Source organism: Pristiophorus japonicus, chromosome 3 (assembly GCF_044704955.1).
Source record: "Pristiophorus japonicus isolate sPriJap1 chromosome 3, sPriJap1.hap1, whole genome shotgun sequence".
Taxonomy (NCBI): Eukaryota; Metazoa; Chordata; class Chondrichthyes; family Pristiophoridae; genus Pristiophorus; species Pristiophorus japonicus.
The window spans coordinates 216,632,755-216,648,971 of record NC_091979.1 but is presented as its reverse complement, the minus strand read 5'-3'; the positions used below and the strand labels follow the sequence as shown (position 1 = coordinate 216,648,971).

The 16,217-nt window shown below is 45.6% G+C and overlaps 2 protein-coding genes across 2 annotated transcripts in view; both read left to right on the top strand.

The window, feature by feature from the left end:
* lss (lanosterol synthase (2,3-oxidosqualene-lanosterol cyclase)) overlaps positions 1–16,217 on the top strand; it is a 138,870-nt gene that overhangs the window by 114,569 nt on the left and 8,084 nt on the right. The window contains exons 19-21 of the mRNA XM_070876275.1: positions 5,504–5,584; positions 11,225–11,395; positions 12,118–12,196. Coding sequence (XP_070732376.1) covers positions 5,504–5,584; positions 11,225–11,395; positions 12,118–12,196 — 331 coding nt within the window. The remainder of the gene's footprint in view (positions 1–5,503; positions 5,585–11,224; positions 11,396–12,117; positions 12,197–16,217) is intronic.
* Positions 15,021–16,217, top strand: part of LOC139260105 (speriolin-like protein) — a 94,097-nt gene continuing 92,900 nt past the window's right edge. The window contains exon 1 of the mRNA XM_070876276.1: positions 15,021–15,057. The gene's annotated coding sequence lies outside the window, so the exon portion shown is untranslated. The remainder of the gene's footprint in view (positions 15,058–16,217) is intronic.

Sequence of the window (16,217 nt, the reverse complement as noted above, 5' to 3'; positions counted from 1 at the left end):
AAGATCACCTCTCATTCTTCTGAACTCCAATGAGTATAGGCCCAATCTACTCAACCTATCTTCATAAGTCAGCCACCTCATCTCCGGAACCTTCTCTGAACAGCCTCCAATGCAAGTATATCTTTTCTTAAATGCAGAGACCAAAACTATATGCAGTACTCCAAGTGTGGCCTCACCAAAACCCTGTACAGTTGTAGCAGGACTTAACTGCTTTTATACTCTCTTCCCCTTACAATAAAGACCAAGATTCCATTTGCCTTCCTGATTAGTTGTTGTATCTGCATACTAACTTTTTGTGTTTCATACAGGTCTCTCTGTACTGAAGCGCTTTGCAATTTTTCTCCATTTAAATTATAATCTGCTTTTCTATTGTTTCTGCCAAAGTGGATAACCTCACATTTTCCTACATTATACTTCATCTGTCAAATTTTTGCCCACTCACTTGGTCTGTCTATATCCCTTTGAAGATTTTTTGTGTCCTCCTCACAATTTGCTTTCCCACTCATCTTTGTGTCATCAGCAAACTTGGTTACATTACACTCGGTCCCTTCATCCAAGTCATTAATATAGATTGTAAATAGTTGCGGCCCTAGCACCAATCCCTGCGGCACCCCACTAGTTATTGTTTACCAACCGGAAAATGACCCGTTTATCCCGACTCTCTGTTTTATGTTGGTTAGCCAATCCTCAATCCATGCTAATATGTTACCCCCAACCCCGTGAACTTTTATCTTGTGCAGTAACCTTTTATGTAGCACCTTATCAAATGCCTACTGGAAATCCAAATACATCACATCCACTGGTTCCCCCTTATCCACCCTACTCGTTACATTCTTGAAGAACTTTAAGGTGGAGATAGACAGATTTTTGAGCGATAAGGGAGTCGAGGGTTATGGGGAGCGAGCAAGGAAGTGGAGTTGAGTCCAAGATCAGATCGGCCATGATCTTATTGAATGGCAGAGCAGGCTCGGATGGCCAAATGGCCTCCTACTGCTCCTATTTCTATGTTCCTGCGCTGTGTTTAAATGCTCCTCTCTCCCAATGTGCTTCGATGCACTACCGATGCCCCTGTGTTTCCGCACTGTGTTTAAATGCTCCGTCCTCCTGATGTGCTCTGCTGTTTCTCTATATCTACCCTATCAAATCTTTTTAACATTTTAAACACCTTGATTAGACCACCGCTCAACATTCTAAACTGAAGGGGATACAAACCAAGTTTATTTTACCGTTTCTCAGTTTAATCCTTTAAGTCCCAGTATAATTCTGGTAAATCTGTGCTGTAGCCCTTTCGAGATCAGTATAACTTTGCTGAGGTGCACAGCCCAAAACTGAATGCAGTACTCCAGATGAGGTCTGACCAAAGTCAAGTACAACTGCAACATCACTTCCTCCCCTTTGTAAACCACCCCCTTGAAATAAAGGCCAACATTCCATTAAGATTTTTTGATAACCTGTGCACTAGCCTTTAGTAATTTGTATACATAGACACCCAAAACCTTTGTTTCCCCCACAGCTCCTCGTCTCTCACCCATAGAAAATATTCTTATTTGTTTTTCCTGGATCTAAAGTGGATGATGTCACACTTCCCAACATTGAATTTTATCAGCCACAGTTTTACCCACTTACTTAGTCTCTATGGGGTCAAGTTTCCACTGGAGTTGCTCCTATTTTTTTTGGAGCAACTAGTTTTTATTGGAGTATTTTAAAAATCGCAATTCTCCACATTTAGTTTGCTCCAGTTTCAGTGAGTTGGTTCAGTTTCTTTTTAGTTCAGTTTTCTTTTTCAAAAGGGGGCGTTACCAGCCACTTACGCCTGTTTTGGCCATTTAAGCAAGTTTAGACAGTGAAAAGTTACTCCAAACTAACTTAGGCCAGCATATTTGTCCACTTTTGTACGCTCAGAAAAACCTTGCGAAGACTTAAGAAATGAGCGCAGGTAGCCAGAGATGGATGGGGGGGGGGGGGGGGGGGGGCGCGCGAAGGGAAGTTGGAGGATTTTCCAAAGCACTAAACACCTTCACAACAACATTAAAGAAGCATAAGTACATTTAAAGCACTAAGCACTAAACAAAGCAGTACATTTAAAGCACCAAGACTTACAAAGCACAAAAAGTAATAAGCAATTAATTAACAAATAAAAAAAAATAGAATGAACCCTGCACCTAAAGCACCAAGACCAAAGTAATAAGCAATCAATAACAAATAAAAAAAATAGAAGTTCCTACCTTTATGTGAAGGGAAGGAAACAGGCCACCGATGAGGAGGGGGTGGGGGGGGGGGGGAGAAGAGGAGAAGAGAAGAGGAGGAAGAGGGGGTTGGGAGAGGAGTGGGGGGCAACTTTAAACAGACGAGCCTGCCCAGCTCTCATCCTACTTATGTCTTGTCCTTTGTGGAAGTTAGTAGAAGGTGCCTGGCACTGTGGAACAGTATCCATTATAATTCACTGCTTTCAGAAGAGTAGCAAGAGGAGAAAATCAGAAAGATATATGCTAGCCATCACTTCCTTATTGAAAGGGTTATTTTCCCCAACACTACTGAGACATGAATTGCAAGAATAACCAAGTTTTTACCCATCTTTCCTGTTTGATGACTTATCGCACTAGATTAATTGAAAACGGTAATAAACACAACACGGGGGGGCCAAGTTCCCTTGCAGGTCGCAGCGGGGAGCCCATTCAGCCAGGGCGAGGGGCGGTGTGCTTCGGGCCCCTCCCACACAGCCTGCAGCACACGCATACAGAATCTGGGGGAGAGGTGCTACTGCACATGCGCGCGCACTCTAGCGTGCATGTGCACTGTTTTCAGCACCGGGACCTGGCTTCGCCCCCCCCCCCCCTGCTGGTTCTGCTGCTCTCCACCAAGTCCGAAGAAGACCTGATGAGCGTGGAGAATGCCACGGTAAGGGTTAGGTACGATTTTGTTCCAGAAAGTCGACGGACCTCACGGAGCACCGTTCTAAGAGTCGGTGGAAACTTGGCCCCTATGTCTCTTTCTAACTTCCTGCCAGCATCGCGACAACTTGCTGTGCCTCCTAATTTAGTGCCATCTGCAAACTTGGAAATACTCCCCTCATTTCCTTCATACAAGTCATTAATATATTCAAGAACATAAGAAGTAGCAGGAGTAGGCCATTCGACCCTTTGAGCCTGCTCTGCCATTTAATAAGATCATGGCTGATCTTCCAAATCGACTCCACCTTCCCGCCCGATCCCCATATCCCTTGATTCCCTTAGTATTCAAAAATCTATCCATCTCTGTCTTGAATAAACTCAATGACTGAGAATCCACAGCCCTCTGGGGTAGAGAATTACAAAGATTCACAACCCTTTGAGTGAAAAAATATCTCCTCATCTCAGTCCTAAATGGCCGACCCCTTATCTGAGACTGTAAACCCTCATTCTAGACTAGCCTAGTATACTCAATCTTTCCTCATAGGGCAATCCCCTTGTCCCAAGAACCAGTCTAGAGAAGTTTTGTTGCACTCCTTCCAAGGCAAGTCTATCCTTCCTGTACCAAAACTGTACACTGTACTCCAGGTGTGGTCTCACCAAGCCCTATGTAATTCCAATAAGACTTCTTTACTCTTGTACTCCAATCCTTTTGCAATAAAGGCTAACATACAATTTTATTTTCCTAATTGTTTGCTGTACCTGCATATCAACTTTGTGTTTCGTGTACAAGGACACCCAGGTCCCTCTGAATACCAACATTTCCTAGTCTCTCATCTCTTTTTTTTTTTAAATGTTGTTTTTCCTAACAAAGTGGATAACTTCACATTTCTCCATTTTATCCCATCTGCCATGTTCTTGCCCACTCACTTAACCTGTCTATATCCCTTTGCAGCCTCTGTCTCCTCCTCACAGCTTGCTTTCCCACCTAGCTTTGTATCGTCAGCAAACTTGGATACATTTCACTCGGTCCCAACATTCAAATCATTGATATAGATTGTAAATAGCTGAGGCCCAAGCACTGCTCCTTGCGGTAACCCACTAGTTACAGCCTGCCAACCCAAAAATGACCCATTTATTCCTACTCTCTGCTTTCTGTCTGTTAAACAATCCTGAATCAATGCTAATGTATTACCCCTAATTCCATGAGCCCTAATTTGATGTAATAACCTCTTGTGTGACACCTTATAGAATGCTTTTTGAAAATACAAATACACTACATCCACTGGCTCCCCCTTATCTACCCTGCTATATATGAAACGTTGAGGCCCCAGTAAAAATCCCCTGGGGGAGCACCAGAGAATGTTCAGTTTATTATTATCCTCTGTTCTATCTCCAACACAAGCAACATGTTACCTTCAATTCTATGCACTTTTATTTTCGCTGTGTTGTGACCAATGGTGATTGCTGCTTGGTCAGGTTTGAGGGTGGCTCCCTGATAAAAAGCTCAGTCAGTCTGCTTTTATTACCAATGCATAATCCTTTTACATTGAATATACGGCACAGAAACCGGCTATTCGGCCCAACCAGTAAATGTCAGCGTTTATGCCCCACTCGAGTCTCCTCCCATCCTTCCTCATCTAAATCTATCAGCATAAGCCTCTATTCCCTTCTCCCTCATATGCTTATCTAGCTTCCCATTAACTGCATCTATACTATTCTCCTCAACTACTCCCTGTGGTAGCGAGTTCCACATTCTCACCACTCTCTGGGTGAAGAAGTTTCTTCTGAATTTCCTATTTGATTTCTTGATGACTATCTTGTATTGATGGCCTCTAGTTTTGCTCTTCCTCTGTGACAGAGGGACACTCTGTGTGTACTCTATCAAAACCTTTCATAATTTTAAAAACCTCTATTGGGTCAGCCCTCAGCCTTCTCTTCTCAAGAGAAAAGAGATCCAGCCTGTTCAACCTTTCCTGATAAGTATAACCTCGCAGTTCTGGTATCATTCTGGTAAATCTTTTTTTCCAGTCTCGTCAGTGCCTCGAAATCCTTTTTATAATATGGCGACCAGAACTGTAGACAGTACTCCAAGTGTGATCTAACCAAGGCTTGATACAAATTTACCTAAATGTTTGCTTTTGTTATAGTGTCAGCTGTGGTTCAGTGGATAGCACTGTCGCCTCTGAGTCAAGAAACTTGAGGATTCAAATCGCACTACAGGGACTTGACCACATAAATCTAGGCTGACACTCCAGTGCTACACTGTTTGAGGTGCCGTCTTTCGGATGGGAAGTTAAACCGAGGCCCCATCTGCTCTCTCAGGTGGATGTAAAAGATCTCGTGGCATTATTTTCGAAGAAGAGCAGGGGGGTTGTTCCCGGTATCCTGATCAATATTTATTCCACAACCAACATAACAAAAACAGATTATTTGGTCATTATCACTTTGCTGTTTGTGGGAGCTTGCTGTGTGCAAATTGATAGCCGCGTTTCCTACATTACAGCAGTGACTACACTTCAAAAAGCACTTCATTAGCTTTAAAGTGCTTTGGGATGTCCTGAGCTCATTGAAGCTGCTGTATAAATATAATTTCTACCTTTTTTTCCCCACAGGTGTTGGGGTGTGTGTTTCACATATGGAACCTGGTTTGGCCTGGAGGCTTTTGCCTGCATGGGGCACACGTATCAGAAAGGGTGAGCGCGTGTAATTTCGAAGTTCCTATGTAGAAAATTCTCTGCAGCTTAATATATAGTTGGTATTCATAGAGAATCATTAGCAACAAGGATGAAGGCTGTACTTTCTCCTTGCTCCTTTTTAAAAATGCATATAAACTATAGTCTCCAAATGATAAATCCTGCAGGAACGTTGAATGTGTGACACATGATCTGCAATACAACGAGATTGAGTTACACTTTATGTATGTATTACGAGGTCGGGGCGAAGGAGCGGTGAGAGATTGTAGAGGGACGCGATCGGAGCCCAGGAGAGGCATGAGTTTGGGGTCCAGAAGAGGCGAGGGCCCTGGGGCAGCATGGGCCAGCCCACACTGCGATATGTATGCGCACTCGGTCCGTGCAGCAGAGCTGATCTCCAGTCATCTTGATTAATCCTTGCTACTGGACCAAGACCTAGCTCTATCAAGCCCATGATGTGGCTGGTGTGCAGCGGTCACCACACATTAAAAAAAATCCACGCACAAGCATCTTCCACCCTTCAAGATGTAGTTCGGGACCTGGAATTTTAGGTCCTTCATTGAAACACCTGTGAACTTTTTGACGTGGAAGCAAGTCATCCTCAATTTGAGAGACTGCCTATGATGATGATGTATTACAAGAACAGATCTGTTCTTGACTGGAGAGAATACACTGGGACATACATAATAAATTCTTGGTGCCTTTTGGGGCACCACCATAGATTGTTTACAGGCCTAAGTACCAGCACAATCTCATCGTTTTTTATTCGTGGAAAACTACTTTTTCTTCAAATCTAGCAAAAAGTACTCGTCTTTGTCAGATTTTGAATTTTTTTTCACCAAATGTACATATTTCACTGACCTAAAGGGTTGCGTGGTGCCCTTTGTTTGGCACACCATTTTGGTGATGGTATTAGCGTTGACGCCAGGAGCTCGCATCGGAAGTATGCAGAGTTCGCAGGTCGTGATGTCATCAGCATATAACGCTGATTTGACGCCAGCTCCGCCTTTTACAGCCTCAATGCTTGAGCTAACACACTCTCCGAACCTCGCATAGCTGAATATTGGTTCAACAGCAGTAAGGACCCCCCCACCAGCGCTATTTAAAGGGTCATCACCAATATTCTCTTTTTTTTAGGTGCACACGGCCCATTCAAAATACTGTGCATGCACGGTTTTTCCCATTTAACCAACAACCACAACGTGCGTGGATTCTTCAGCGCAGTCAAGATCACATTCGGCCCAAGCATCTAAGGCCCTACCCCACTGCTGGCCAAGAACGAGAGGTACTCATCAAGGACAGAGAGGCAGCTGGTGCTCATTGGAAGGAGCATTTCCTTAACCGAGACTCTCTCTTCGACGCGCGTATCCTCGACTCCATCCCGCAGCATGCTGCTCGCCATCATCTCGGCACAGCCCCAGCCCGGCACGAGGTAGAAGAGGCCATCCATCAGCTGAAGAATAACAAGGCAACAGGAGCAGATGGAATTCCCGCTGAAGCACTAAAGCATGGTGGAGAAGCACTATTGGCATGAATACATGACCTCGTTTCTCTTATCTGGAAGAAGGAGTGCATGCCAGGAGATCTCGGGGATGCCGTAATCGTGACCATCTTCAAAAAAGGGGACAAGTCTAACTGCGGTAACTACAGAGGAATCTCCCTGTTGTCGGCCGCAGGGAATGTCATCGCAAGAATCCTCCTCAATCGTCTTCTCCCTGTGGCTGAAGAGCTCTTCCCAGAGTCACAATGCGGATTCCATCCACTACGGGATACAATGGACATGATTTTCACCGCGCGACAACTACAAGGGAAATGCAGGGAATAGCACCAACCCTTGTACATGGCCGCCTTTGACCTCACAAATACCTTTGACAGTGTCAGCTGTGAGGGATTATGGAGTGTCCTCCTCCGTTTCAGCTGCCCTCAAAAGTTTGTCTCCATCCTCTGTCTGCTCAATGATGACATGCAAGCCGTTATCCTGACCAGTGGATCCACCACTGAACCAATCCACGTCCGGACCGGGGTCAAGCAAGGCTGCGTCATCGCACCAACGCTCTTTTCCATCTTCCTTGCTGCAATGCTTCATCTCACTCTTAACAAGCTCCCTGCTGGAGTGGCGCTAAATTATAGAACAAATGGGAATCTGTTCAACCTCCTCCGCCTCCAGGCCAGATCCAAGGTTGTCCCATCCTGTCATTGAACTACATTACGCAGACAATGCTTGCATCTGCGCAAACTCGGAGGCTGAACTCCAAGCCATCGCCAACACCTTCATTGAGGCGTACGAGAGTATGGGCCTTACACTAAACATCCATAAGACAAAGATCCTCTACAAATCTGACCCCACCACACAGCACTGCCCTCCTGATTATCAAAATCCATGACGAGGCCTTGGACAAGCTGGACCATTTTCCATACCTCGGGAGCCTACTGTCAGCAGGAGCAGACATTGACGACGAGGCCCAACACCGCCTTCAGTGTGCCAGCGCAGCCTTCGGTCGTCTGAGGAAGAGAGTATTTGAAGACCAGGACCCTCAAATCTAGCACCAAGCTTATGGTCTACAGGGCAGTAGTAATGCCCGCCCTCCTATATGGCTTAGTGACGTGGACTACATACAACAGAAACCTCACAACACTGGAGAAGTACCACCAGCGCTGCCTCCGCAAGATCCTGCAAATCCAATTGGCAGGATAGATGCACCAACGTCCGTGTTCTCGCTCAGGCCAATATCCCCAGCAATGAAGTATTGACTACGCTTGATCAGCTCCGTTGGGCGGGCCACGTCGTCCGCATGCCTGACACGAGACTTCCTAAGCAAGCACTCCACTCTGAACTCTTACACGGCAAGTGAGCCCCAGGTGGGCAGAGGAAACGCTTCAAGGACACCCTCAAAGCCTCCTTGATAAAGTGCAACATCCCCACCAACATCTAGGAATCCCTGGCCCACAACTGCCCAAAATGGAGGAAGAGCATCCGGGAGGGCGCTGAGCACCTGGAGTCCCATCGCCGAGAACCAGCAGAAACCAAGCGCAGACAGCGGAAGGAGCGTGCGTCAATCCAGGCTCCCCACCCACCCTTTCCTTCAACCACTCTCTGCCCCACCTGTAACACAGACTGTAGGCCCCGCATTGGATTCCTGTCACCTGAGAACTCACTTTTAAAGTGGAAGCAAGTCCTCCTCGATTCCGAGGGACTGCCTATGATGATGATGAGTTTGTATCCCCCTTTGCCAGCAGCGTGACGGGGAAACCGAGCAGCGGTGACACAGAGCTGCATGCAAGCTGCTGAAGAGGCAGTAGCAGGAGGAGGGAGAAGGGCTCTCAGCACGAGGCCATCCACCCAGGGTTGTCGTCATCTTATTTAGTATGGTAGTAGCAAAACAAATCAAATGTCAATACTTAAGTCAGCCAGGCCAGAGCTTCCAGTGTAACAGCGTGGATATCTTGTAGGCCGCATGCGAATTTCCTGTGAGGGCAGTGCTCAATGATGCACTACAGGGTCTGCTTAGGAGCTCCACAGTCGCATGATGGGAATGCTTTAATCTTCCATCTATGGGGAAGGTGGCAGCATCTACCATGACCAGTTCTGAGGCAGTTGATGGTTGTCCACTGTTTGCGAGGAAACTTTGATCCTTCAGGTTGTACTGTGGGGTCCTCTATAAGGAATTTATTTCCGTATGTCACAGTTCTTCCAAGCATTTCGCCATCGGTCATCAAGGCTGAGCAGAGATCACTGAAGGGCTTTGTAGATTTGAGACATGTTGGTGGTAGGTTGTTCAAGTCGGCCTGGATCTGCATGTCTTTGCTGGTGTAGCGGTTCTGTTCTCTGGAGATTGCATATTCACAGCGTAGGTGTGATGGTGCGATGCTTGCAAGCACGGGGAGCCAAGGTGTTGGTGTCGATAAAAGCATGCCGGTGATAATTCTCATAGTAGAATTCAGCTGGACATCAACGGATTTGACATGCAGACTTGGCCATGCTGGAGAGCAGTACTCCATTGTAGAGTACACCAGGGCGAGTGCTGCCATACGGAGGGTTAGGAGCGTCTGCTCCCCAAGTGCATCCGACGAGTTTCTGGATCAAGTTGACCCTACTCTTTAGTTTCTTCCCAAGGATCTGGAGATGTTGTCGATATGTTTCCCATATTATGCAGTGATTACACTCCAAAAGTACTTCATTGGACGTTAAGCGCTTTGAGATGTGCGGTGGGGGTGAAAGGCGCTATATAAATCCAAGTCTTTCTTTATGACCGGGTGCGATCAAGCGTGACTCCTAAATAGGAGGGTTTTTTTTAGCATGGTTTACCTCAAAGCTTGGTTTACTTGATGGGTGTTGAGGTGGAATGTCAAGGCGACGGTCTTTTGCAGTTTTGGCAGAAGTAGCCATCGGCAGAAGTAGGCTTCCATCCTCTCTAAATCCCTGGTCAGGGTCTCCTCGGTGATAGACAGATTCATGTTTTGCGTGGTCAAGGCAATTTCAGCAGCATATACAAACTTGCGGGACTCTGTTTCGGGCAGGCCACTGGTGTAAACGTTGAATAAAATGGGTGCCAGGACAGAACCCTGTGGGAGTCCGTTGTTCATTGGCACCCAAAAGAATAGATATAGGACAGAGTACTCTTCAGGGTCTTCAGGGAGTAATTCTCCTACCTCAACCACAACTAATGAAGTGCCTATTGAAATCTGCCACCTGCTGCAGGCAGGCATGCAGCCTCAGCCCAGGGCAAGGACGGCATTGCTAGTGGCCTTAAAGGTGACTGTGGCCTTGAACTTCTTTGCGTCGGGCTCCTTCCAGGCTGGAGTAGACATGATCTGTAACATCTCCCAATTTGTCATCCACTCCTGTATAAAGGAGGTAAGTGAGGCTCTGTATGCAAAGAGAGCTGAATACATTTCACTCTTTCTTGCCAGAGAGAAGCAGGCAGTGCGAGCTCACGGCATTGCCAAGATAGTAGGCTTCCCTGTGGTGCCATTGACTGCACACATGTCACTTTGCAGGCGCCGCATCTCAATTCGGTGATGTACAGCAACCAGAAGGGATTCAATTCCCTCAATGTCCAGCTGGTGTGCAATAATACTCAGTGCATCATGTAAATCAATAGTCGGTATCCTGGCAGCAGCAATGATGCCTTCATTTTGTGGCAGTCTGCTGTACCATCAGCATTTGAACCACCATGACAAACCAGAGGGTGGCTACTGGGTGACGAGGGCTATCTGCTGACCACCTGGCTCATGACCCCGCTGCGAAATGCACGCACACACAGCCGGCTTATTTACAACAAAAGCCATGCTGCCACACTGGAATCCGATAGAGCAGACCATTGGTGTCCTTAAACAGGGCTTCCACTGCCTGGGCCACTCTGGAGGAGCCCTGCAGTACTTGCCAGAGTATGTATCAAGATTCATCGTGGTTTGCTGCATGTTCCACAACCACCACCTCATGAGGACACAACCCTTGCCACCAAGCATCCAGCAGAGGAGGAAGCGGAAGAGGAAGAATAGCTTTATTGACCAAGCACAGTATTGTGTTTATATGATGTCTGGGAGTTTAATATTCATTTATATTGTCAGAAATCCTATCCTGTGTGATCCCCATTCCAGCTTTGAATACCATTTGTAAGTTTGAGTTTTGTTTCTCAGTGCTGCATGCAGAGCGGTGACCCGAGCCTGTGAGTTCCTGCTATCCAAGCAGATGGAAGATGGAGGCTGGGGTGAAGATTTTGAATCATGCGAGCAAAGGAAATATATACAGAGTGCAAAGTCCCAGGTTCACAATACATGTTGGGCAGTGTTAGGATTAATGGCGGCCAGGTGAGACAGGAGTCATTGTTACATTTATTTAAAAATATCCTTCCTTTTATCACAATGCCAAACGTCCTTAACAATATCCCATTCATCATGGAAATGAACTAATTTGAACTATGGAACAATCATTAATTTTGATCTGTCAGAAATTACCACTTGAAATAAGACACATTTAGGACAGATTCAGTCATATGTCTTGATCATTTTGACCTTGGTTGAGCACACACTATGTATTGATGTTTTGTAATGACAGTTTTTAAAACGTTAGCTGGATGGCAGGGATGCTGAGCAATGGGGCTATATGATCTTTGTGCAACAGCCTTTAGTCTAGATATAAGCTGTTTTATCATTACTTGAAGCCAAATTTCAATGCATTATTTCCAACTTCAGCTGACCTGCACATTTTAAAAAACAGTATCTTAATATATAATCAAATTGTTATATTTGTTATTTGCCTCATGATACTCTATGGCTTCAATAATTGATTATAATTAGTCAGTGCACCAAGTACTACTATATAGCACATGCATTGATATGGTGACGCCCACAGTACATTGCCAAAATTCTGAGGAGCAAGAGTTGACTCTGAGGAGTAAGGCTTACTCTAGTCTAGCCTCCCATTGTGTGCATGCTGCATCTTTCTGGCTCAGCTGAGTGAGAACTGCATTTTTACTTTGTTTTACTCTCCTTATTTTCCCTCTCTTCTCTTTCTCTGCAATTCTATGCAGGTACCCTGGCACACGGGCAATAGAGCGAGGGATTAAGCTCCTGATAGATAAGCAGCTGCCAAATGGGGATTGGCCTCAGGTGAGTGACTTATTTCAAATGGCAGGGTTTCTTAATATTTTACATGCCATTCAGTTCATCTCCACTGTACGTCATTTAACCCTGTGCATTAATTATATTTTTATTTAAACATTAAAAAAAATAACAGACAAAAGCTTGATGGCCTGTCTTGTTCTGTGCTTTCTTATTTTCTGAAGCTCTTGTATTATTTTATACTTGTTGAGCACGAGTGTTGAAGCTATTCTTTGTGATCTGCTTAAATGAATGCCATAGAGCCTTGTCGGCAGCATCTAATGATGAAATCCTGGCTCCCATTAATCTCTGCATACATCAAGCTGCTTATATATCTGTTCTGATACAATATTTATCCACTAAACCACAGCATTTAGAGCAGCTCTTTCCACACTCCCAGGCTTACTAAATTCAAATAGAACAAACCAGCGAGTGAGAAATAAAAGTGGAAATAGCCCTGCGTTGCCTAGGCTTTGTGGGCCAAAATGACTGGGACTTTCAGGCTGGATATGGCCAGCTCTGGAGGGACCAAAGTTTCCTAATGCAATCGTGATACATCATAGGTTGCCGCTAGGTATTTCAATATTTCCCTGAGGGGAAATATTAGCATTGTAGTAAAGCAGGACTTGGCAGCTTCCAAATCATGGTTGTCTTAAAGTCAGCAATGGTCACTAGTCATAAGCAAGCCATTGTTCACAGCTACCAATGTGAATATTTAGTAAATGTTATAATAAATTTGCAGTTTCTATTAGGAACAGGAGTAGGCAATTCAGCCCCTCGAGTCTTTTAAGCCATTTAATTAGATCATGGATGATCTGTAACTTCACTCCATCTTTTCACCTTGGTTCCACAAACCCTTGGTATGTATCTTTTCCTAACAAAAATCTAACAATCTCAGTTTTGAAGTTTTCAATTGATCCCCAGCCTCAACAGCTTTTTGGGGTGAGAGTTCCACTATTCTTTGTGTGAAAAGGTACTGCCTGACATCACCTCTGAACTTCCTGGCTCTAATTTTAAGATTATGCCCCCTTGTTCTGCACTCTCCCACTCGAGGAAATAGTTTCTTTCGATCCACCCTATCAACTCCTTTAATCGTCTTAAACGTTTCAATTAGATCACCACTTAATCTTCTAGATTCAAAGGAATATAAGCCTAGTCTATGCAACCAGTCCTCATAATTTAATCTTTTTAGCCCTAGTATAATTCTGGTGTATCAGCGCTGCAATCCCTCCAGGGCCAATATATCCTTCCTGAGGTGTGGTCCCAGAACTGAATGCAGTGCACCAGAAGAGCTCTGTACAACTATAACATAACTTCCACACCTTTGTATTCCAGCCCCTTTCAGATAGAGACTAACATTCCATTAGCGTTTTAAATTACTTTTTGTCCCTGTCCGTAGCTTTTTAGTGATTTCTGTACTTGGACCCCTAACTCTCTCTCTCCCTCCACAGTTCCCATCTTCTTGCTATTTAGAAAATACTCTGATCTTTCTTTCTTAGATCCAAAGTGGATGACCCCACACTTCTCACGTTGAACTCCATCTGCCACAGTCTTGCTCACTCACTTAATCTATCAATGTCCCTTTGTAACTTTCAGCTCCCATCTACAGTATTTACTGTACCACCTAACTTAGTTTCATCGGCAAACTTAAGATACACGGCTCTCTATTCTTTCATCCAAATCATTTATAAATATAGTGAAAAGCTGCAGACTCAGTACAGATCCCAGGGGTACGCCACTCATCACATCATGCCAGCTGGAGTACATAACCATTACCCCTAATCTCTGTCTCCTTCCTTCTAGTCAATTCCCTATCTATGTCAATAAGTTGCTTCCAATCCATGTGTGCTCATTTTTGTCAAGTCTCTTGTGACTAACCATGTCGCATGCCTTCTGGAAGTCTATATAAATAACATCCATAGACATTCCCTCATCGACCCCGTTAGATACCTCCTCAAAAACAATTCAGTTAGGTTCGTTAGACATGACTTACCCATTGCAAATCCATGCTGGCTCTCTCTGGTTAAGTCATGTTTGTCCAAGTACTCAGTCACACTGTCCCTAATCATAGATTCTTGTAACTTCCCTACAACTGATGTTAGACTAGTAGGTCTATAATTTCCTAGTTTATCTCTTACCCTTCTTAAGGCCAAAATTTCCCCAGGAGTTGCTCCGTTTTTTTTTGGAGCAACTTGATTTTTCTGGAGTATGTTTTTAGTTGCAATTCTGGCCATTTAATTTGTGCCAGTGTAAGTGAATTAGTTACGTTTTTTTTTTTTAGTTCAGTTTTTTTCCCCCAAAAGCGGGTGTTCCCAACAGCTTACGCCTGTTTTAGGTGCTTTACCAGCAAATAGTTGCTCCAAACTAACTTAGGCCAGCATATGTTGCCACTCAACATATGGCCTGGTGCACAGGCCAGCCGCTGAGGGCTGCAAGAAACAGGTTAAGGAATCGCAAGTAATTACATTTAAAGCACCAAACAAAGCACGAAAAGTAATAAGTATTCAATAAAAAATAAAGAACTGAAGTAAATAATTAAATTAACAAATAAAGAACTGAAGTAAATCCTACCTTCAACTAAACTCAGCAGTGGCTGGCCATGTGGGAGTCCTTTTGGCCTGGGATCGGGGAGGGAGAACGCGGCTGCTGCCCCATCGACTTTCAACCCTTTTTGGGCGGGAATTTTTTCCCTTTTTTCCCATTTTTTGGGTTTTTGGTCGGGCTTTAAAAACGTTAGCCTGAAACCTGGCAGAGGCATGGGGCTTTGGCTCTCTCCCGTGAGGGGCCGCAGACGACTCCATTTAGCCCCAAAGTGAGTTCGGAGATCGGCCGACATGCCCGAGTTCAGCCCTGGGGTCGTAGGCATAAAGGTATTTTGTCAGCGCCGGCCAGTATCTCCAGCACAACAACACGCACACCGCTGTCCTCAAGACCAACCTGGGTGGGATAGTACATGCGGGGCGGGGGGGGGGGGATGGGTGCACGAGTGCGCTGGAGCCTGGGCTCGGCGCTCACCGTTCTGGAGTCCCGATTCAGAGAGAGAGAGAGAGCGCCAGAGGAACAGGCGACATTGGAGCGAGAGAGGGCTAGAAAGGCCAGAAGCAGTGGCTGGACAGCGTGGAGTGTCGGAGGATAAAAGCAGGCAGCAGCAACGGCGGCGAGATGTACGGGGACTGATGTGGGCGCACGCTCAGCGGTAGGCAAGTGTGCTAGAGCCAAGCGGGCCACGTGTGGAAGGACATCGAGGTCCAGCGCAACACACGGCACTGCAGAGACTCTTTGGCAGACAACCACTCAACCAAATGAACGCAAAGCCAGCCCAGCATGGCAAGCGACATCGCTACATGGCAAGCTATCCTCGGTCTAAACCACTAGACTGCAGCCAAAGATGACCAACCTCTTCCCCTCTCTCTCACCCCGATCAAAACTCAGTCGCACCAATCTGTTTCTTGCAGCCCTCAGCGGCCGGCCTGTGCACCAGGCCATTCGGCTTGGGATAGGGGAGGAACGCATTCTGCAGGCATCATCACAATCATGGGAAAGAGCTACTGCACATGCGCGACTGCTGTTCTGCACATGCGCGCAGCTGCTGGCACTGTTTTCGGTGCAGGGCTGTAGCTCCGCCCCCCCACCGCACGAGGAGTGCCGTGCCAGGACCTGGGAGACAGACAGCGGCCAGAATCGTGAGTACGTTTTTCGGTGCTGTTTCCAGCGCACAAAGTTGACTCATCTCGGGAGAGTGCGCCGAAAAAAGGGGTTGGGGAAATTTGGGCCCAAAAATAGTGGAGTGACTTTGGAAATTTTCCAATCCAAGGGAACAATTCCTGAATTGAGAGTTTTGGAAGATCATGACTAGAGCATCTACAGTTTCCTCACCATCTCCTATTAATACCCTGGGGTGGAAACCATCAGGTCCTGGAGATTTACATGTATTGAATCTAGTTTGTTTCTCCCCTTGATTTATTTTTACTTTTCCTGGTATCTCTGGTACTTCATCTTCATCCTCTACTGTGAAGACCAATACAAAGTA